Consider the following 17,645-nt stretch of genomic DNA (forward strand, 5'->3'; position numbering starts at 1 on the left):
ATTTGTGAATGTAAAGCCTCTTTTTCATATATACTAGCCGCCATGGCACACCATCCTACGTGCATATGATAAATAATATTTTACGTTTTAAAATATATTATAAATAATAAAAAATATAAATAACCAGTACATCATATTTCTAAAAAGGGAAAAAAGAAAGAAAGAAAGCAACAAAGAAAAAAAAAAGAAAATCAACTTAGAGGTATTATTGGCATAACAACAAATTTGGTATTGCGATGTCATAACCTCCATTTGTGAGAGAAAAATGCCTATTTTTTTTATATAGTATAGATATAAGCAATCCACAATTTCTGTATAATTAGGCTTTCTTAACTCAATAATTGACTTGATGTCCAGATAAATTGGGCAAAGTACTCTGGGTTTTACTAATTGTTTATACAGCAAATCATGTTCAAACTCTTGAGTCCATCTCCTAAATTCTGTACAAATTAGGATAATTTCTGCAACCAAATTTTCTAAAAGTCATGATACAAAAATTCACCAAATTCATCACTCAAGAAACATTGCACATGAGAGCATCTTCAGAAGTTGTTATAATCATGACTATTAGGGATAATTACACCAAATTGGTGTAATTATAGGTAGACCCTTCAAGGGTTTGGAAAATTATATCTACAATTTTTGAGGTTTGCATCATTCTAATAAATAAATTTCTTCATTAGTCAAAATTCACTAAATTTGCTAATATTAATAAAAAAAACTAAATGTAAATTGATATTTATCTTTGATTGACTAAACACTAACTCATTACAGGGTAAACAATTTTTTTCAGATTAAACTACCCTTATAACGATGAAAACATACCTCCTCACATGCCTTAATTTGTGAAATCGTATGAGGGTAATTTGGTTATAAAAAATTTTATTTGACCTGCTATAAGTCAATAATAAGTAAATCGGGGGTAAATATAGATATTTTTCCTGATTTTTTGGTTAATATAATTTAATATGTGAATTTTGACTAATGGAGGGACTTATTTATTAGACGGAGATGCTAAATGTAATTTCTCAAATCACAGGAGTTTACGGATAATCCTAAATATAAAGATTTTTTATTAGGTGTATTTGGATTGATGGATTTGGATAAATGATTTCAAATGACTCCGTTTTAAAAGGAATTTAAAATCCATCCATATTCATTAAAACATTGTTCAAAATTAAAATAGAAAGATTTGAAATCCTTTACATTTAAAATTATCGAACCTATCCAAAGAATTTATTATGATAATTTCAAATCATTCAATTCAAATGCAATCTTATCATTATTGTACTACTTATTAAATGAAAGACTTTTAAAATAACTAACATTAATTGAAAAATATATGTAGACTAAAACACACTTAATATGTTTATTTTTCGGACAAGAGAGTCACATTTCTAATCGATTATCTGTGTCAATGATTTTTCTAATTTATGTGTACATATTAATTTTTTTTAATTTAATTAATTATTTATTATCTTTTTAGTATTTTTAATTAATTATATAATATAATAAAGAAATTTAAATTTCGCACTCCTGCGAAAATATTTGAAATAACGAATATAAAAGTGCACGGATTCTGGCATGGGCGTGAAGCATAGGATCCAAACCCACTTCACTGAGTGGAAAGGCCACCACCCTCCTAAATCCTCGAAATTCTCATTACCTTCTTTCTGTCCTTCCCCACAATCTTCGCCGTCCCATCCTCTTCCTCCCACTATCATTATCACAAACAGAAAAGAAAGGGAGAAGTTCATTGCTACATACTCGAGTACAGTGGAAATCAAGCAGCAGATTCCACCATTGTTTTTTACTCAAGAAAATAAGAAATGGGCCTTTGTTTTGCAAGTCGGATCAACTCCAAACACGCGGCTTAAAAGACGTTCTTTTCGATGAACTGCAAAAGCTAGCCCATTTGCGTTTGCAACTGATTTCTGAAGGTATTTAAGAACTCAAATCTCCTTTATTTTGCTTCTTATTGGCTTGCCCATATGCGTTAATGTGCTATCTTCATTTTCGGTATGGTTAGCAGATGCTTTCTGCCGTGGTCTGTGCAATGAGTTTATTTAACTCATTGTTAAGTGAGATTAGTCTTTTATTAATAAGAATTGTACGTGTATAAGAGAAGAGAGCTTTCTTCTGGGATTTAGTGAAGGTGAGAATTTTTGCCGGTTTTACTGCTTCTTGAATTAATGTATGTGTATTTTGGTTTACATATTTGAATATTTGGTTTTTATTTATTAGTCTTTCCGTGCTACAAAGTAATTGGTTTGGTTTTTGAGTAGTTAAGACTTTCACCAACAACCCAGTTTGAAATATTGGAGAGAGAGAGAGAGTTTTGGCTAGCCCTTCAATTAATGATAGTTTAATATTAAGGAATGGAACGGTTCATTGAAAAAGAATTGGCAACCGAGAGACGCTAGCATTGTTATTACAGTTGTAATTTGTAATATTTGATTACCACGTATGCATTGGTGTTCTAGGTAGATATATTATATTATCATTGGAGTATGTCGCATTTGAAAGTTTCTTACACGTCTTGGGCTGGTCGTTCCTTTGTTTTCTATATGACTAGCCCTTTTCTTTTTATAAGTGTGGGAGAGTGAGCAGTAAACATGAGGTGATGGATTCCTTTTTCTTGTAAACGCGGGTATGCGGATGTCTTCTTGGTGTTTGGGCTCTTCTGTGTCCTTGGAAGTTTGAGATTTAAGGGGATAGGATGTGTGATATCCTTGATCTTCATACCTATTTATCCAGATTTTTGTAGATTATAGGTAATATTTTTCTGTGGTTCTACAAAGTTTAGACTTTATATTGTTATATAAATGCTATTTTAAACGGTAAAAGATTTGAACTGGGCATGAAAAGCAGCTTCTTTTCACTTTTTCAGAAAAAAGAGAAAGTGAGCAACTTTTAAGAAAGAGAAAGTGTTTTGATCTATCTCAAAGGTGTATGTAATTTCACCCCTAATTAGTCTCTCCCTAAGCTGGATTTGACTAAAATGAGATTTTTGAAGAAAATTTTCTATAAGATGCTTGAGAAATGCTGAAATGCAACGGAGGCCTGGATGAAAAAGTATTTTAGTGGAAGAGAGGCCTTTAAAATTTGAATTTTAACTTTTGTTAAAAGATGTATCATGTTGCTGTTGTTCTTTACCTGCTTAATACACTTGCTATTTTGATTTTTGGCCTCTTTGATGACTAATGATTTTCAGGTTTCTATACTTTGTAGAATGGCAGGAAGATCCTTCAGACCTTCTGGTTCACAGCATGTGAGTGGTTCAGTCCCTCCAACTGTGACCTTTACAAGGAGAACATCATCAGGTCGATATGTCAACTTGTCCAGAGAAAGTCTTGATAGTGAGATAAGTGGTGTCGAATTCTCGGAATACACAGTGCATATACCACCAACACCTGATAATCAGCCGATGGATTCTTCTATGTCAATTAGGATGGATCCTCCGATTTCACAGAGGGTTGAGGAGCAGTATGTATCCAGTTCTTTGTTTACTGGTGGATACAACAGTGTTACCCGTGCCCACTTGATGGATAAGGTGATTGAGTCTGAGACTAACCATCCCCAGATGGCTGGTGCAAAAGGTTCATCATGTGCTATTCAGGGTTGTGATGGAAAAGTCATGAGTGATGAGAGGGGTGAAGATATTCTTCCTTGTGAATGTGATTTCAAGATTTGCAGGGATTGCTTCATTGATTCTGTGAAGACTGGTGATGGTATCTGTCCTGGTTGTAAAGAGCCTTACAAGAACACTGATTTGTCTTTAAACTCGGTGGAGCCTGGTCAACCGCTGCCTCTGCCATCTAATGTTGCGATGTCAAAGATGGAAAGGAGGTTGTCATTAATGAAATCAGCCAACAGGTCAGCAATAGTGAGGAGCCAGTCTGGACTCATGAGGAGCCAAACAGGGGTGGATTTCGATCATAACCGATGGTTGTTTGAGACCAAGGGAACGTATGGATATGGTAATGCGATATGGCCGAAAGACGGAGGATTCACAGATGAGAAAAATGATGAATCAGGTGAGCCTCCAGAACTTCTGAACAAACCGTGGAGACCACTCACCCGTAAATTGAAGATACCAGCTGCAGTTCTCAGCCCGTATAGGTAAAAGCAGTTTTGTTCAGTCATCTGTATTCTGTTTCTGCATTGTCCGTTATAAATGTAATAGCATACTTATATTTATGTTTGTAAATGTACGCGAATTATATTTCTGAGTTTATCTGAAAGATAAAGTTCGAAGTTTGGTTAAGGAAAATAATTATATTAAAGATGAAGAAGTCTAGCAGAGTCTAGAAAAAATCATGCTGACTGATGCTCCTTTGTGTAATCTATTGTGAGTTGAGTTATGGATTGTCTTCAGTGAGGTTATGCTACGTGCAAAGCAGTACAAGAGGTGCTGCTCTACTCTGGACATATGATATTGGCATTTTGCTATGCACGTCTTGATGTCGGCAGAACTTGTAATTGCTGATTTTCTTCAATTCAAGAGTGTGGTTATGTTCATTTGTCTTGTGTGAATTAACTTTTTCTTGTTTGCGTCTTACTCTTAGTTTTGTCGAAACATTCTCTTTCATTTTCATTAGATAGTGAAACCAGTTTCTGCAAATTTAAACTGAATCTGGTATAAAAGGCTGACAAGCATCTTTTGTAATTATACATCCTGCAGACTCTTAATTTTTGTACGTATGGCTGTTCTTGGACTATTTTTGGCTTGGAGGATCAGCCATCCCAATGAGGATGCTAGATGGCTGTGGTTGATGTCAGTCGTCTGTGAGATTTGGTTTGCCTTCTCTTGGTTACTTGACCAGCTCCCAAAGTTCTGCCCGGTCAGTCGTGCTACTGATCTTAATGTGTTGAAAGACAAGTTTGAAACACCTAGTCCAGCCAATCCAACTGGGAAATCTGATCTTCCAGGGGTAGATATATTTGTTTCCACTGCTGATCCAGAAAAAGAACCTCCACTTGTTACTGCAAATACTATTTTGTCTATCCTTGCTAGTGATTACCCCGTTGAAAAGCTTTCTTGCTATGTTTCTGATGATGGAGGTGCCCTCCTGACTTTTGAGGCCATGGCAGAAGCTGCAAGTTTTGCAAACTTGTGGGTACCATTCTGTCGAAAGCATGATATTGAACCAAGAAACCCTGAATCTTACTTCAGCCTGAAAAAAGACCCATTTAAGAATAAGGTCCGCTCAGATTTTGTCAAGGATCGTAGAAGGGTTAAGCGTGAATATGATGAATTCAAGGTTCGAATCAATGGTCTTCCTGATTCAATACGGCGTCGTTCTGATGCATATAATGCTCGAGAAGAAATCAAGGCCATGAAGCTCCGAAGACAGACTGTTGAGGATGAACCATTAGAACCTTTGAAAGTCTCTAAAGCAACTTGGATGGCAGATGGGACTCACTGGCCAGGCACTTGGATGGTTTCAGCTCCAGAACACTCTAGGGGTGACCATGCCGGGATCATACAGGTATATGTTGTGGACTTTTAAGGAATTGATCATTTATCAGCTCAAAAGTTTGGATCATTTGATCTGGATTCCTATTCCTTCTTGATGCCCGTCTCTTCATTTCAACATGAATAGTGTTTCTAACTTTAAATGAAATATTTTGGATCTTTATTTCCCACTTGCACTTTTTCATGGTCTTGTAACTTTTTTGTCTTTGCCAGAAGCTTTTCCTTGTCTCAGTTAAGCTGGGGAAGTATGCAGCGTTTTAAAATTTGTCATACACCTGGCATCTTCATTTTGTTTAACCAGTTTCAGTTGTTGGAGTTCCTTAAAGTATAAAGATCCAAATGGAGCCACAGTTTGTTGTCTCCATTGATATTCGTGCAAGCTAATGTATGGTCTTACATAAATTTCAGAAAGAGTTTCTAGAACTTCAGGTTGCAGTTTGATAGGCAACAAGGACACTTCTGATTAGTCATCTTGCTAGTTTCCATTTAAGGTTTCGGCTGCTGTTGTTTGCTTAAAGAGTGAAAGTATATAAAGTAGTTCTTTTTTCTTCTGTATTGTTGACTCATTAAGTATTTCTTTTTTCTTTCTTATGCTAAATGGATAACTCATTAAGGAAGATGATTTTTTCTTAACTCTGTGAACTGCAGGTAATGTTGAAACCTCCAAGTGATGAACCTCTTCATGGAACTGTTGACAGTAGTCCACTCGATTTTACTGAAGTTGACATTCGGCTGCCCATGTTAGTCTATGTTTCTCGTGAGAAGCGACCAGGATATGATCACAATAAGAAGGCTGGAGCTATGAATGCTTTGGTTCGAGCCTCAGCCATCATGTCCAATGGCCCCTTTATTCTGAATCTCGACTGTGATCACTACATCTACAACTCGGAGGCAATAAGAGAAGGCATGTGTTTCATGATGGATCGTGGCGGAGACCGTATATGTTATGTTCAATTTCCTCAAAGGTTTGAAGGCATAGATCCATCTGATCGCTATGCAAATCACAATACTGTTTTCTTTGATGTCAACATGCGCGCTCTAGATGGGCTGCAGGGTCCGGTTTATGTTGGCACCGGATGCCTTTTCCGTAGGACTGCACTTTATGGCTTTGATCCACCCCGTTCGAAAGATCACTCTGGTTGCTGCAGTTGCTGCTTTGCTCGTCGTAACAAAAGCACATCTGTTAATTCTGCACCAGAGGAGCACAGAGCACTTAGAATGGGAGATTCTGATAATGAGGAAATGAATCCATCTCTGTTCTCTAAAAGGTTTGGGAACTCAAGTTTCCTAGTTGACTCCATCCCTGTGGCAGAATTCCAAGGCAGACCACTTGCTGATCACCCTGCTGTAAAGAACGGACGACCACCCGGTGCTCTGACAATTCCTAGAGAACTCCTTGATGCGTCAACTGTTGCTGAGGCAATTAGTGTCATCTCATGCTGGTATGAAGACAAAACTGAGTGGGGTAATCGGGTCGGATGGATTTATGGATCAGTGACTGAAGACGTGGTGACTGGGTATAGAATGCACAATCGAGGCTGGAAATCTATATACTGTGTTACTAAGAGGGATGCTTTTCGTGGCACCGCTCCTATCAATCTGACTGATAGGCTTCACCAGGTCCTTAGATGGGCCACTGGGTCGGTTGAGATCTTCTTTTCACGTAATAATGCTTTGTTGGCTAGTCCTAGGATGAAGCTTCTACAAAGAGTTGCTTATCTCAATGTCGGTATCTACCCCTTTACCTCCTTGTTTCTCATAGTTTACTGCTTCCTTCCTGCATTGTCACTCTTTTCCGGTCAATTCATCGTCCAGTCTCTAAATGTCACCTTCCTCACATATCTTCTTGTGATCACTTTGACACTCTGCGTCTTGGCCATGCTTGAGATTAAGTGGTCAGGCATTAATTTGGAGGAATGGTGGCGAAATGAGCAGTTCTGGTTAATAGGAGGAACAAGCGCCCATCTCGCAGCTGTACTCCAGGGGCTGCTCAAGGTGATTGCAGGGATTGAAATCTCATTCACTTTAACATCCAAGTCTGCTGGTGACGATAATGATGATGAATTTGCCGATCTATATATCTTGAAGTGGTCATCCTTGATGATTCCACCTATTACTATCATGATAACCAACTTAATCGCAATAGCTGTTGGTTTTAGCAGGACAATATACAGTGCTATACCACAGTGGAGCCGTTTGCTTGGCGGTGTATTCTTTAGCTTTTGGGTCTTGGCTCATCTTTACCCGTTTGCGAAAGGGCTGATGGGGAGACGAGGAAGGACACCCACAATTGTGTTCGTCTGGTCAGGGCTTATTGCTATTACCATTTCGCTCTTGTGGGTTGCAATCTCTCCCCCGTCTGGTAGTACCCAAATTGGAGGGTCCTTCCAGTTTCCATGAGATTTTTAAGACATGGGCTTAAAACTGGTGACCTATTCTCAGCTTCATTTCGATAGATGTTCTTTCGGGTTTACCCTTAAAAAACGAGCGATGTACGAGACTGCCGTTATCATTTAATTTTATTTATTTTTTCCTTCTCCCATACATGTTTAGAGGCAAGAGCAACACACTAGAAACTTGAGAATACAGCCACTTTATTCTTTATTACAAGTATACTTTGCTATGTCTTGGGGAGTTATCCACTTGTATTTCATACTTGTTCTTCCACTGAGTTGTCTGTCGGGACTTAAAAAGATAGTTGAGGATGTAATATTTGAAAAAATTCAAATTTTCGATCCCGACATATTTGAATTTGTCAGAAACAGTGAGTATTTTATGGTACAGCAATGAACCCATGAATTGGAATATGCCTAAAGCAGCGGTTCTCATCTGTGCTGCAGCTGTCCAGACAGCGACGACTGACAGCCTGAGGAAATGACATAAATTCAATTTGGTTGAGATGAGACTTTTGTTTTTTTAATATGTGATATAAAAGAGCAAATGTTTATAGTTAATATTATGTGTATATTCAGGAAGGAAAGAGGCCTGAAAGGTGAGTGCGGTGAGAGACGTGGGGATGATGTCCCAGTGGAAGAGTCGTGGGAGATATAGAAAGAGTTGTCACATAAATTATATTTACTTTTATACTAGACAAATTTGATTTTCTTCAATTCAAAAATTTGAATTTCAGTGTCTTAAATATACATAATTTATTAAGTTATTAAATACATAATTATTATTTTGAAAAAATAAGAAAAAAGTTAGTAAATATGATTTGCCACACAAATATAATTATAATACAATATAGGGTAAATTATATTTTGTCATCCGAGCTATGTCGGTTTCTACACTTTGACATCAAAATTTTTTCTTTGTTAATTTTGTGAAATTTACACTTTGCCATATATGACTATCTTTTTTGTTAATTTTTCTGCCAAAAAATATCACATTATGTGTAAAAAATATCACATCACATAATCCTAATTAAATATCACATTTACATTGCATGTGATATTTTTTCGACAAAAAATTTAGTGAAAAAAAACAGTTATAAATTTCAAAATGCAAAATTTCGTAAAGTTGATATGGAAAGTTGGCAAAAAAAATTAAAATACCAAAGTGTAGAAACGGTTATAATTGAAAGGGCAAAATATAATTAACCATATAATATATACAATCAACCTACATACAAATAAAATCATACATAAAAATATAAATACATACATATAAAAGAGAAATGATTTGATAATAAACTATGACTTTTATTCCCCCTAAAAAATACACCAAACATATAACAACTATTGTAAATTATTTTAAGTTGTCTCCTACTTTAAATTATTTTCAAAAATAAATTCAAACGTAAGTACTGAACATGTTTGGTTACTACAATAAGCACATACAGGTGATCCTATTTCTATATATACAACATTGTTTAGCTCTCTAATATTTGTCTAAAATTCTTACTGTACACCAAAACACTGAGGAAAATGTGAGTTCCCTGCTAACATGTAATCTTCTCAACATTTCATGTATGAACACACATTATATGTGAGGAAATTTCTTACTACAACATGTAAACACACGTTACATAGCAGCTTGATGTCTCGAAAGATCAACCGCCGCTTTACTCCGACGCTTGGTGCTCCTCCGGCGTTGGCTGCCACCAGCCCTTGTCTTACTCTTGGGACGCCCGCTGCTCGTAAACATCTCCCTTTCGGAAGGCAAAATGACACACTCCGGAGGGGGCACAGGGTACCGTCTCGTATCGTAGCAGTAAGAATAATACATGTGTCTCTGCCGGAACCATCTCATGGATTTGCGGGTCTCGGGGGTGACAGTGCTGTAGTCCTTGGCCATCAATGCAGCAGCAGTATCAGTACAGTTGCTGGATAGAATTTGGTCGACAGGATCGACGATGCAGCCTTCGAGAACCAGGTCTTTGAACTCTGCGATAAACGGTTGGAATCTGTAGTTCACTTTCCTTTTTCCGCCACTCGTTGCCCAAGATGAAGCGTCCCAGATGGTGGCGTAAACGGACATTGGCTTCGACGGATAGTCCCCTCTCATGGCTGCATTGCGCACTACTTCTCGTATCGGAATCTCGTCCACGTAGAATCTGAGTTAATACAGAAAATGAAAATGCATGAACAATTAATATACATATATATAATCTGATTTTGGATAATGAGACTGATTTATTTGTGCTGTATATTGTTGGAGAGGGTCTTTTCATGTATGGTTACGAGATTAAAAGTGAAAATTCCGTAACTATGAAATCAAGAGTGGAAAGTCTTTATGTCAAAATACAATTTTTCCTTTTAAGTATATCTATAAAGAGAAATGCAATTAATTAAGTAAAAGGTTACATGATGTTTGTTGGGGTCCAAAGAATGCTGTAGCGATGAGAGTCCTTGCTTGGATCAAACCACATTCTGTACCTCTCCTCTCTCCCACGAGAAACGCTACCGTTGCCATACATGTTCGTCTGGAACCTCCACGCCTTCCCAGGAACATTTCCCAAGAATTCTATGTCCAACTCGTCGTGGTTCTTTTCAAATGTATCCACATTTGATGTCTGCATGCGTACATAAACATTTTTGGTTACGAATTATACTGAATACTCCATCACTACAAAAAATATATAATTTTTTGCTATAGTATAAGATACCAAGATATAAAAATTTTGGTAGTTCAACATCGTTAACCACTGTTAACCAAAATCAATGAGAAAACTTACATTTTTATTATGATTAATCATATTTGTCGTGATTTTAGTTATAACCAAAATATTTATAATAATTTTAGTTATGACTAATATTTTGTTCTCACTATAAGAAATAATGGCTAGTGACCGCAGCAGATGATTAATTTGTGTTTGTCATAGTTATAGCAAATAATTATATTTCTTTCGGGATCAAAGTAACTAAAAATTGTACTATTGAGTACATTTATATTCATAGATAAGACAAAGTTTAAGAAAAAAAGCAATTTACCTCCTGTGTTAAGAAAAAATTATCCCCTGTGAAAAGTAAAACAGCAACTTATATTATAAAAAATAGAGCAAAATACCTCCTAGATCCACTACCCCCATGTGCATCTGGACATAATTTTTATCAATAAAATATTATTTTTTATATATGTATATTAAATATTATATATTTAGTTATATAAATAGTATATATATTTAAATTTTTTCTCTTTCTTCTTCAGCGGACTGTCATTGGGCTACCGCTGTCGCCGCTTGCCGCCACCATCTCCCTCCCCTCGCGCCTCTGTTGCCACCTTGTCCCCCTTCCTCCGCCCTCCTGCCGCGCCCAGATCCGTCATCGCCCGCTCCCTCCCCCTTCCTCCTCTCCTGTCGCCACACCCTTCTTCCTCGGGGTAAATTGCATTTTACCCCAAATTTTAATCTTCTTTTTCATTTTTAAGTATATTTATGCAATTCGTAGGAGCTCCAATAGAGTCATCAACGTTTGAATCACCAACTAATTTCTAACTATTAAAATAGGAAGAATGTGACTTTCGTTTTGTAAGAAAAGGGGTTGGTGTTTTCAGTGTTTTGTTTTATAAATTCAAATAGGTAATATCAAATGACGATAATAGAAAACTTTTTTGCAAAAACTCTATGTGATATTACAAATGAGTAAACTATTATTTTACAAGAAAAAATTTGACAGTGGTTTTTAAAATGCAGCAATTTACTCCCTTGTATTTTTTAAAATGAAGCAATTTATCTCCTTACATAAGGAAGTAAATTACTTTACTTAAAAAAATATAAGGAAAAAATTGCAATAATATCACATGGAGGTAAATTACATTAAATCCAGCAAAAAAGGAAGACTAATGTCATTTCTCACTAGAATTGACAATTCGGTTGGAAAATAACCGTAAAATAGGTTTCAAATTTGACATGCACATGACATTTTTCGGTCAAATTGACAATTTCTGACGACAAATGTTGTCAATGCTTTGCCCGTTTTTCAAAAAAATTATTGTTCTTACTTGCCAAATTAAATATCGGGTGGATCAAAAGTGTCGCTGCTCCATATTTGTTGGGCGAAAATCACAATTTTCTCACTAAAAATAAAAATGATTAATGTGATAATTAGAATGAAAAGTAAAAAGGGAAAAGGGTCGTGTACTCTATGTTATAATTAGGTCCCCAAAAATTCCATGAATTTCAGGAATACTTATATATACTCACGTAGAATGCGACGACAATGCCAGCAGTGTATTTGGATGGCATCTTGATGCTGGCGCTGAAGAAACCATAGTTGTAATAATCAGATGAGATAATGCCTGAGCCTGAACAAAGCATACGCATGATCCAGCAGCGTTGGGAATGAATAGTCAGAAATCAAAGAGAGAATTTAGTCTTCTCAATGTTGAGACAACGTATGATTGTGTGCTTATATATTACATGCATGCATTCGCATATTACCTGATAAACGGTTGAGGAGAAGGCTGACGGTCCTGTCGTCGGGAGATCGCCGGATGTTGAATTTGCTGAAGAGAGGAGAATAGGATTCCCCGAACGTGAGGGTGGTGACATTGAATGCTTTGGCTGGTCGGAAGGTGGTGGTGATGCTAATGCTGCTGATGATCCATAGAAACAAGAGGAGAGAGAGGGAGGGTAGGCTTCTTTCTAGGGGAGAATGCATTACATGTTCTATTTTCTTTTCCTTTGTTAATTTCTCTTGTTTTTTTACCTTTTTTTGTCCAAAATTTGGTGTTTCTCTCTCCTCCAGATTTTCTCTCTCATCCTTTGATGATATAGGATTCCACAAATAAAAGGGACATCTAACATTAGGGGAAGAGAGGAACACAGGAATTCAAAGTTTTATTGACTTTATACAATTTGAATATGGTCAATTTATATATTTTGTCTTCATTGATTGAGTAGTAGTGCTTACGAGTAACATTATTGTTATAACTATAATCTACGATGACATAACATATATATATACACACACGTGTATTTTAGGGGAAATGTCATAACATATTTAACAGTTAAAACATGCATTTTCCAATAGGCAAAAATTGAAATATGTTTTTCATCATGTAAGTATGGAACGTGGCGTTTTAAGGTCATGTCGTTACAAGGTGTCAAATTTAAACTAACAACTTGTTAATTTCACGTATTTGAGGACGGGACCCATTGGAGACCTTTAATTTCGATAGAATTGTCTGGTGTGGCAAAATAGGAAATCAAAACCCCTTTCATTGCAAGAATAAAATGTCCATAGGAAAATTTCACATAATAAGCGATAAGACCAACTCAACCCAGAAACACTCAACTACCCAGCCAACTAGCTACAAACCTTTACAGGCTCCGAGTCCTCGACACCAGCCAGATACGACGAGCTTGACTAACCACTGCAACAATCTTTTTAAGCTTATTATAAAGCAGGCATAAAGTGGTGAGCTCCACAACATTAATGAGCAATCTCTTGGGAGTATGTAGAGCCTTAAGAGCCATCTCTAGACATCTAAGAGGAGTGTTTAGAGTCCCCAAAAAATATGAGAATTGGACGGGCAACATAAAGCCAGGGTGGCCTACGTTGGGCAAGAAAGCGGCCGAGAGGTTCTGTTTGACGCGCAAGGTTACCCGCAGGCTACGGGATATCAGGGGCAACATCTATCACTCGAATGGGTGATCGAGGCAAACACTCCAATACTTCGTGAACCAACTGTGGCATGCACTATTGGATTCTAGCCATGCACAAGGATCGTTGGCTAAGATGAATGATCGTGGGGCGATGCCGCACTGTAGGCAAATTGTGAAACCACCCTGAAAGACAAGAAGGCATGTTGGGCATGCGTGTGGGATTAATGCAAGATGTTAGCATATTGAATGGGCCTCGGACTTTTAATGATATCTTACTTGGGCGGGGCATAGAAGACCGTCGTGCGTCGAAAATGCACCGAGTGAGCATTGAACATGAGACAGGTGTTGCGGACACATGCGGAGCACTGTAATGCCAAGGCAAAGAAAGGATGCTCCTCGCTAGGTTCGAGATTGTGGTGAGACTCATGGAGGCAGACTAGCTAGCTGGGGCTGGCAGCGAGAATGCACAAAGGCGTACGTGCTAAGAGCCTCAACAAACATGGACATTTTGAATAGGCAAGTGCACGGGCATGAGGTCCCACATAGGGAGCATTCAGATGTCATGCTAGTGAGTTTCAGTGTCGAAGACACACGATGGACAGTTGGTAAACTCTGAGGTGTAACTTGAGATGCCGCACGGGCAAAAAATACATTTCGCTGCGAGGCAAAAAAGTTTGCCCGTGACGCCCCGAGAGGTCTACTAGCGCCCAGACTTGGGGAATCCATGGGAACAAAAAGTATATAGGCTTGGCTTCCTCACTAGAAAATATGGACCAAATGAGGTCAACATTCCACCCACCCCCCACCGCCATCAACAAGCCCACATGAGCCCCAACTGCCAACTGAACATGGTGTGATATTGGCATAAAGAGGCTAGGTTATGGAAGGCAACAATTCTCCAGGATTCGAAAATTTGCTCTCATCTTAACCTAAGATCTTGAACTTGCTACTAGCAACTCTCGTGCCTCCATGATTGATTGCTAGGTTTAGGAAGCCTACTGCTAATTGTGGCTTAAGAAAATTAGACTGATGGAAGCATTTATTCCTGAAAACCTGACTAATGAGACAGTCTAATCTCGTAGTTCCTCCATGTTTTCTTAGCTAGCATGGCTCGATTGAACGTTTTTATGCGACGAAAATAGATACCGTATTTGATTTTGCTTCTGCACAAGTGTTTCGAACAAACCTAGTGGATCTTCCATGCTTCACCTTGGTTCCAAAAGAAATTAACCATCATCCCCTCGATATCCCTAATCAACAAATATGAGGGACAAAAGATGCTCATAACATACGATGGGACCGCTTGAAGAACGACCTTAAGGAGAATCAAATTGGTATAGGAGTTTAGCTCACCATGCATCTTCAACATCCCAATAATCTTTAGGCGGTTGAGATATATATATATATATATATATATATAAGGTTAATTACATGGAGATCTCTCTAAAAATATGAAATTATAGTTTCTCCTCAAAAAAAATTGTAATTATACTTACACCCACTTTGAAAATTCACTATTTACACATGACCCTCTTTTGTTAGAATTTAAATAAAAAATGCTGACGTTAGTCAAAAGAATTGCATACACTTCTAATTTTACCCATTATTTAATGATTTCATTTTATAGTTTTGTACTTATGAAGGAAAAAATATAATAATGTTAACCTCACTCCATATATATATTACAGATGCGTTCAAAAAACACACGGGTCCAATGGATATGGACTATGCTCAAAACTTAGGCTGAAGTAAATGTAAATCCTAAAAGGAGGACCTGCAAAAAAGGCATTAGCGCTCCGACGCCCAAGTTAGTATCAAATTTAGGAGAAAATAATCATAACAAATAAAATATAATGAGAAATCATGATATAATAAGCAATTTCGTGAGAGAAATTGTGCTAAGAGTGCAATTCGAATGCTAAAGCAAGAAGAGATAGTGGTTTTCCAAATTCTGGAGGGAGTTCTCGTAGAGGGATTGAAGGTGTACCTGTTGGTGGACTAAAGGTGTCCCTATTGGAAGATTGAAGTAGGCGTCCCTGTGGAGGATTAAAGAAGAGTCCCTATTGAGAAGTGCTGAAATGAGAAATTAAAATAGAAATAAGGGTTTTGTGAGTAAAATGTGATAAAAGCACAATTTGGGAGTTGCAGCAAAATATCAAGACAATTTTCAACTTTTTAAAGGCATGTCTGTTGGGGGGATGATGCTTGTATTTGTAGAGAAAGAGTCCCTCTTCTTAGGGACTCTATTTGTGAGCTTTATTTCTAGAAAAGAAGGCAAAAATTTGGGGATAAGACACGATCTTATCTCCTCCTTAATTTGAGCAGCACGTCTTCAGTTGGGAGAGGACTCCTTTTACATGAGAACTCCTACTTCTGCAATGAATCCTTTCAAGGTCAAGGAATCCAACTTCTTATAGGCGCTTCCCTTTTCCAGGGTTGGGCTTGGAAGGTGGGTTTGAGGTCTGCTAGGCCTTGTACCAAGCCTCCTTATTGGGTCGAACTAGGCTTCCCTCTTGGACTGAGCCTAATAATTTTTCAACGAGCCGTACTTATGATGTAGGCCTCCTAGGATGTTACGGGCGTCTCTTTTCTTTCTTCCTTTTGGATCATTTGGGTCTTTTTAGACCAACTTATTTTTATGCACATCAATTACATTTGTCCCTTTATAAATTCAAAAATATACATGACAAGATTATTTTTTTTTGTTTTTGCTGTCGTCAGCATTTTCCTTCCAAACTCTAGCAGAAGGGGGACAGGTGTAAATTGAGAATTTTTTAGGGGATGTAATTCTAATTCCAAAACTCTTCTAAAACAAAGTATAATTTAATTTTGTTAGAAAAGATCCAAGTATAATTAGCCCGACATATATATATATATAAATAGATATATTCATAACGCAGCTTTCTATTATGGTCTTTCATTTTTCTTATTTCTTTGTTTTATTTTGGTGAAGCACTTGATTTTTGTTTCGGTTTGCTTACTGGAAAAAAGTGCACACATGGGCTTCTGCTGTTTGATTTACATTCTATAAACGGACTACTTGTCATAAATGGGCTACATTGGCTGTTATAAGCTTTTTTGTGCATTGGAAATAGTACATTTCAAATATACTTTTATTTATTTATACAATTAATTAAGGGGACAGAATTATAAAATAATTATTTTTTATATAAAATTAATATAATAACTAATTTACCCCTATATAATACCAATAAACGATAAACAAGTTTGCCATTTTTTCCCCTCCTCTGTCGTCTCTCTCTCTCCTCTCTCTTTCTCTCTCATTATAAAATAAAAAATAATAATAATGATAATTATTATTATAATAAGAATTAACTACCAAAAGATGGTGGGAGAGTGAGGAGTTAGGTAATAAATAAAAAAATAATTAAATATTAAAAATCAAACTGAAAATATGAGATACGAAAAAGATGCTATCACTTAATAATAAAGTATAAATTATGTTTCTCATTCAAATAAAAATTATTTAAATATCAAATAAATTATTATTTTTTAATTCAATAGAAAATAAATTTAAACACATATATTAAATGTGACAATATATAGTGATTGTATTGTTAAAGTGCTCCCCCTAAACTTTTTCTTTCTTTGCTTGCTATCTCTTACCCTAATGCTCACCTGCTCCCACTCTTGAATTCGACTTAGATGACTTCACTTGGACATCTGTTCACAACTCATATTCATCAACAATCAGCCCCAAAATTCACTAAATAAATGTTTTCAAAGCAGCCACAAATTTTATATTTACAATCATAACAAAAAAAAATACAATATTTAATTATAGTTAACTGTACAGGTTAAAAATAAAATAGTCGTAGCAAATAATTATTGATCACAACCACGCAACGGTTTTGACTATGGTATTTATGGGGGTGGTTAAAATATTTGTCATAACACATATTTTTACTTGTGCTCTTAGTTATAGTAAATAATTTTTTCTTAATGGAAAATTTCTATTTTTGCACTGATTTTATTTAATTATGATTAATAAAAATTATTTACCATAATTTTTAATCTATAATATTTAAAACTGTAATCAATAGTTATTTGTTTTTTTTCTAATGTTGATTTAAGAAAGAAAGAAAGAAAGAGTTTGAC

At 36.4% G+C, this 17,645-nt stretch overlaps 2 protein-coding genes across 5 annotated transcripts; one reads left to right on the forward strand and one right to left on the reverse strand.

Moving 5' to 3' along the window:
- LOC105156020 (cellulose synthase-like protein D3) lies at window positions 1,642-8,117 on the forward strand. Of its 4 annotated transcripts, XM_020699108.1 has the most exons (5): window positions 1,642-1,940; window positions 2,033-2,155; window positions 3,232-4,122; window positions 4,685-5,492; window positions 6,128-8,117. In XM_020699108.1, the coding sequence occupies exons 3-5, from the start codon at window positions 3,233-3,235 to the stop codon at window positions 7,877-7,879; spliced, it is 3,450 nt and encodes a 1,149-aa protein (XP_020554767.1). In that variant the 5' UTR covers window positions 1,642-1,940; window positions 2,033-2,155; window position 3,232; the 3' UTR covers window positions 7,880-8,117. The 4 variants fall into 4 exon arrangements, with proteins under 4 accessions (XP_020554767.1, XP_011070339.1, XP_020554760.1 ...); XM_011072037.2 differs by lacking the exon at window positions 2,033-2,155; XM_020699101.1 differs by lacking the exons at window positions 1,642-1,940; window positions 2,033-2,155 and adding an exon at window positions 2,539-2,774 and having other exon boundaries at window positions 3,215-4,122.
- Window positions 9,283-12,740, reverse strand: LOC105156021 (probable xyloglucan endotransglucosylase/hydrolase protein 30). The gene is made up of 4 exons (XM_011072042.2): window positions 12,360-12,740; window positions 12,123-12,223; window positions 10,285-10,493; window positions 9,283-10,034 (listed from the first exon to the last, which is right to left on the reverse strand). The coding sequence occupies exons 1-4, from the start codon at window positions 12,577-12,579 to the stop codon at window positions 9,503-9,505; spliced, it is 1,062 nt and encodes a 353-aa protein (XP_011070344.1). The 5' UTR covers window positions 12,580-12,740; the 3' UTR covers window positions 9,283-9,502.

Source organism: Sesamum indicum, linkage group LG2 (assembly GCF_000512975.1).
Source record: "Sesamum indicum cultivar Zhongzhi No. 13 linkage group LG2, S_indicum_v1.0, whole genome shotgun sequence".
Classification (NCBI taxonomy): Eukaryota; Viridiplantae; Streptophyta; class Magnoliopsida; order Lamiales; family Pedaliaceae; genus Sesamum; species Sesamum indicum.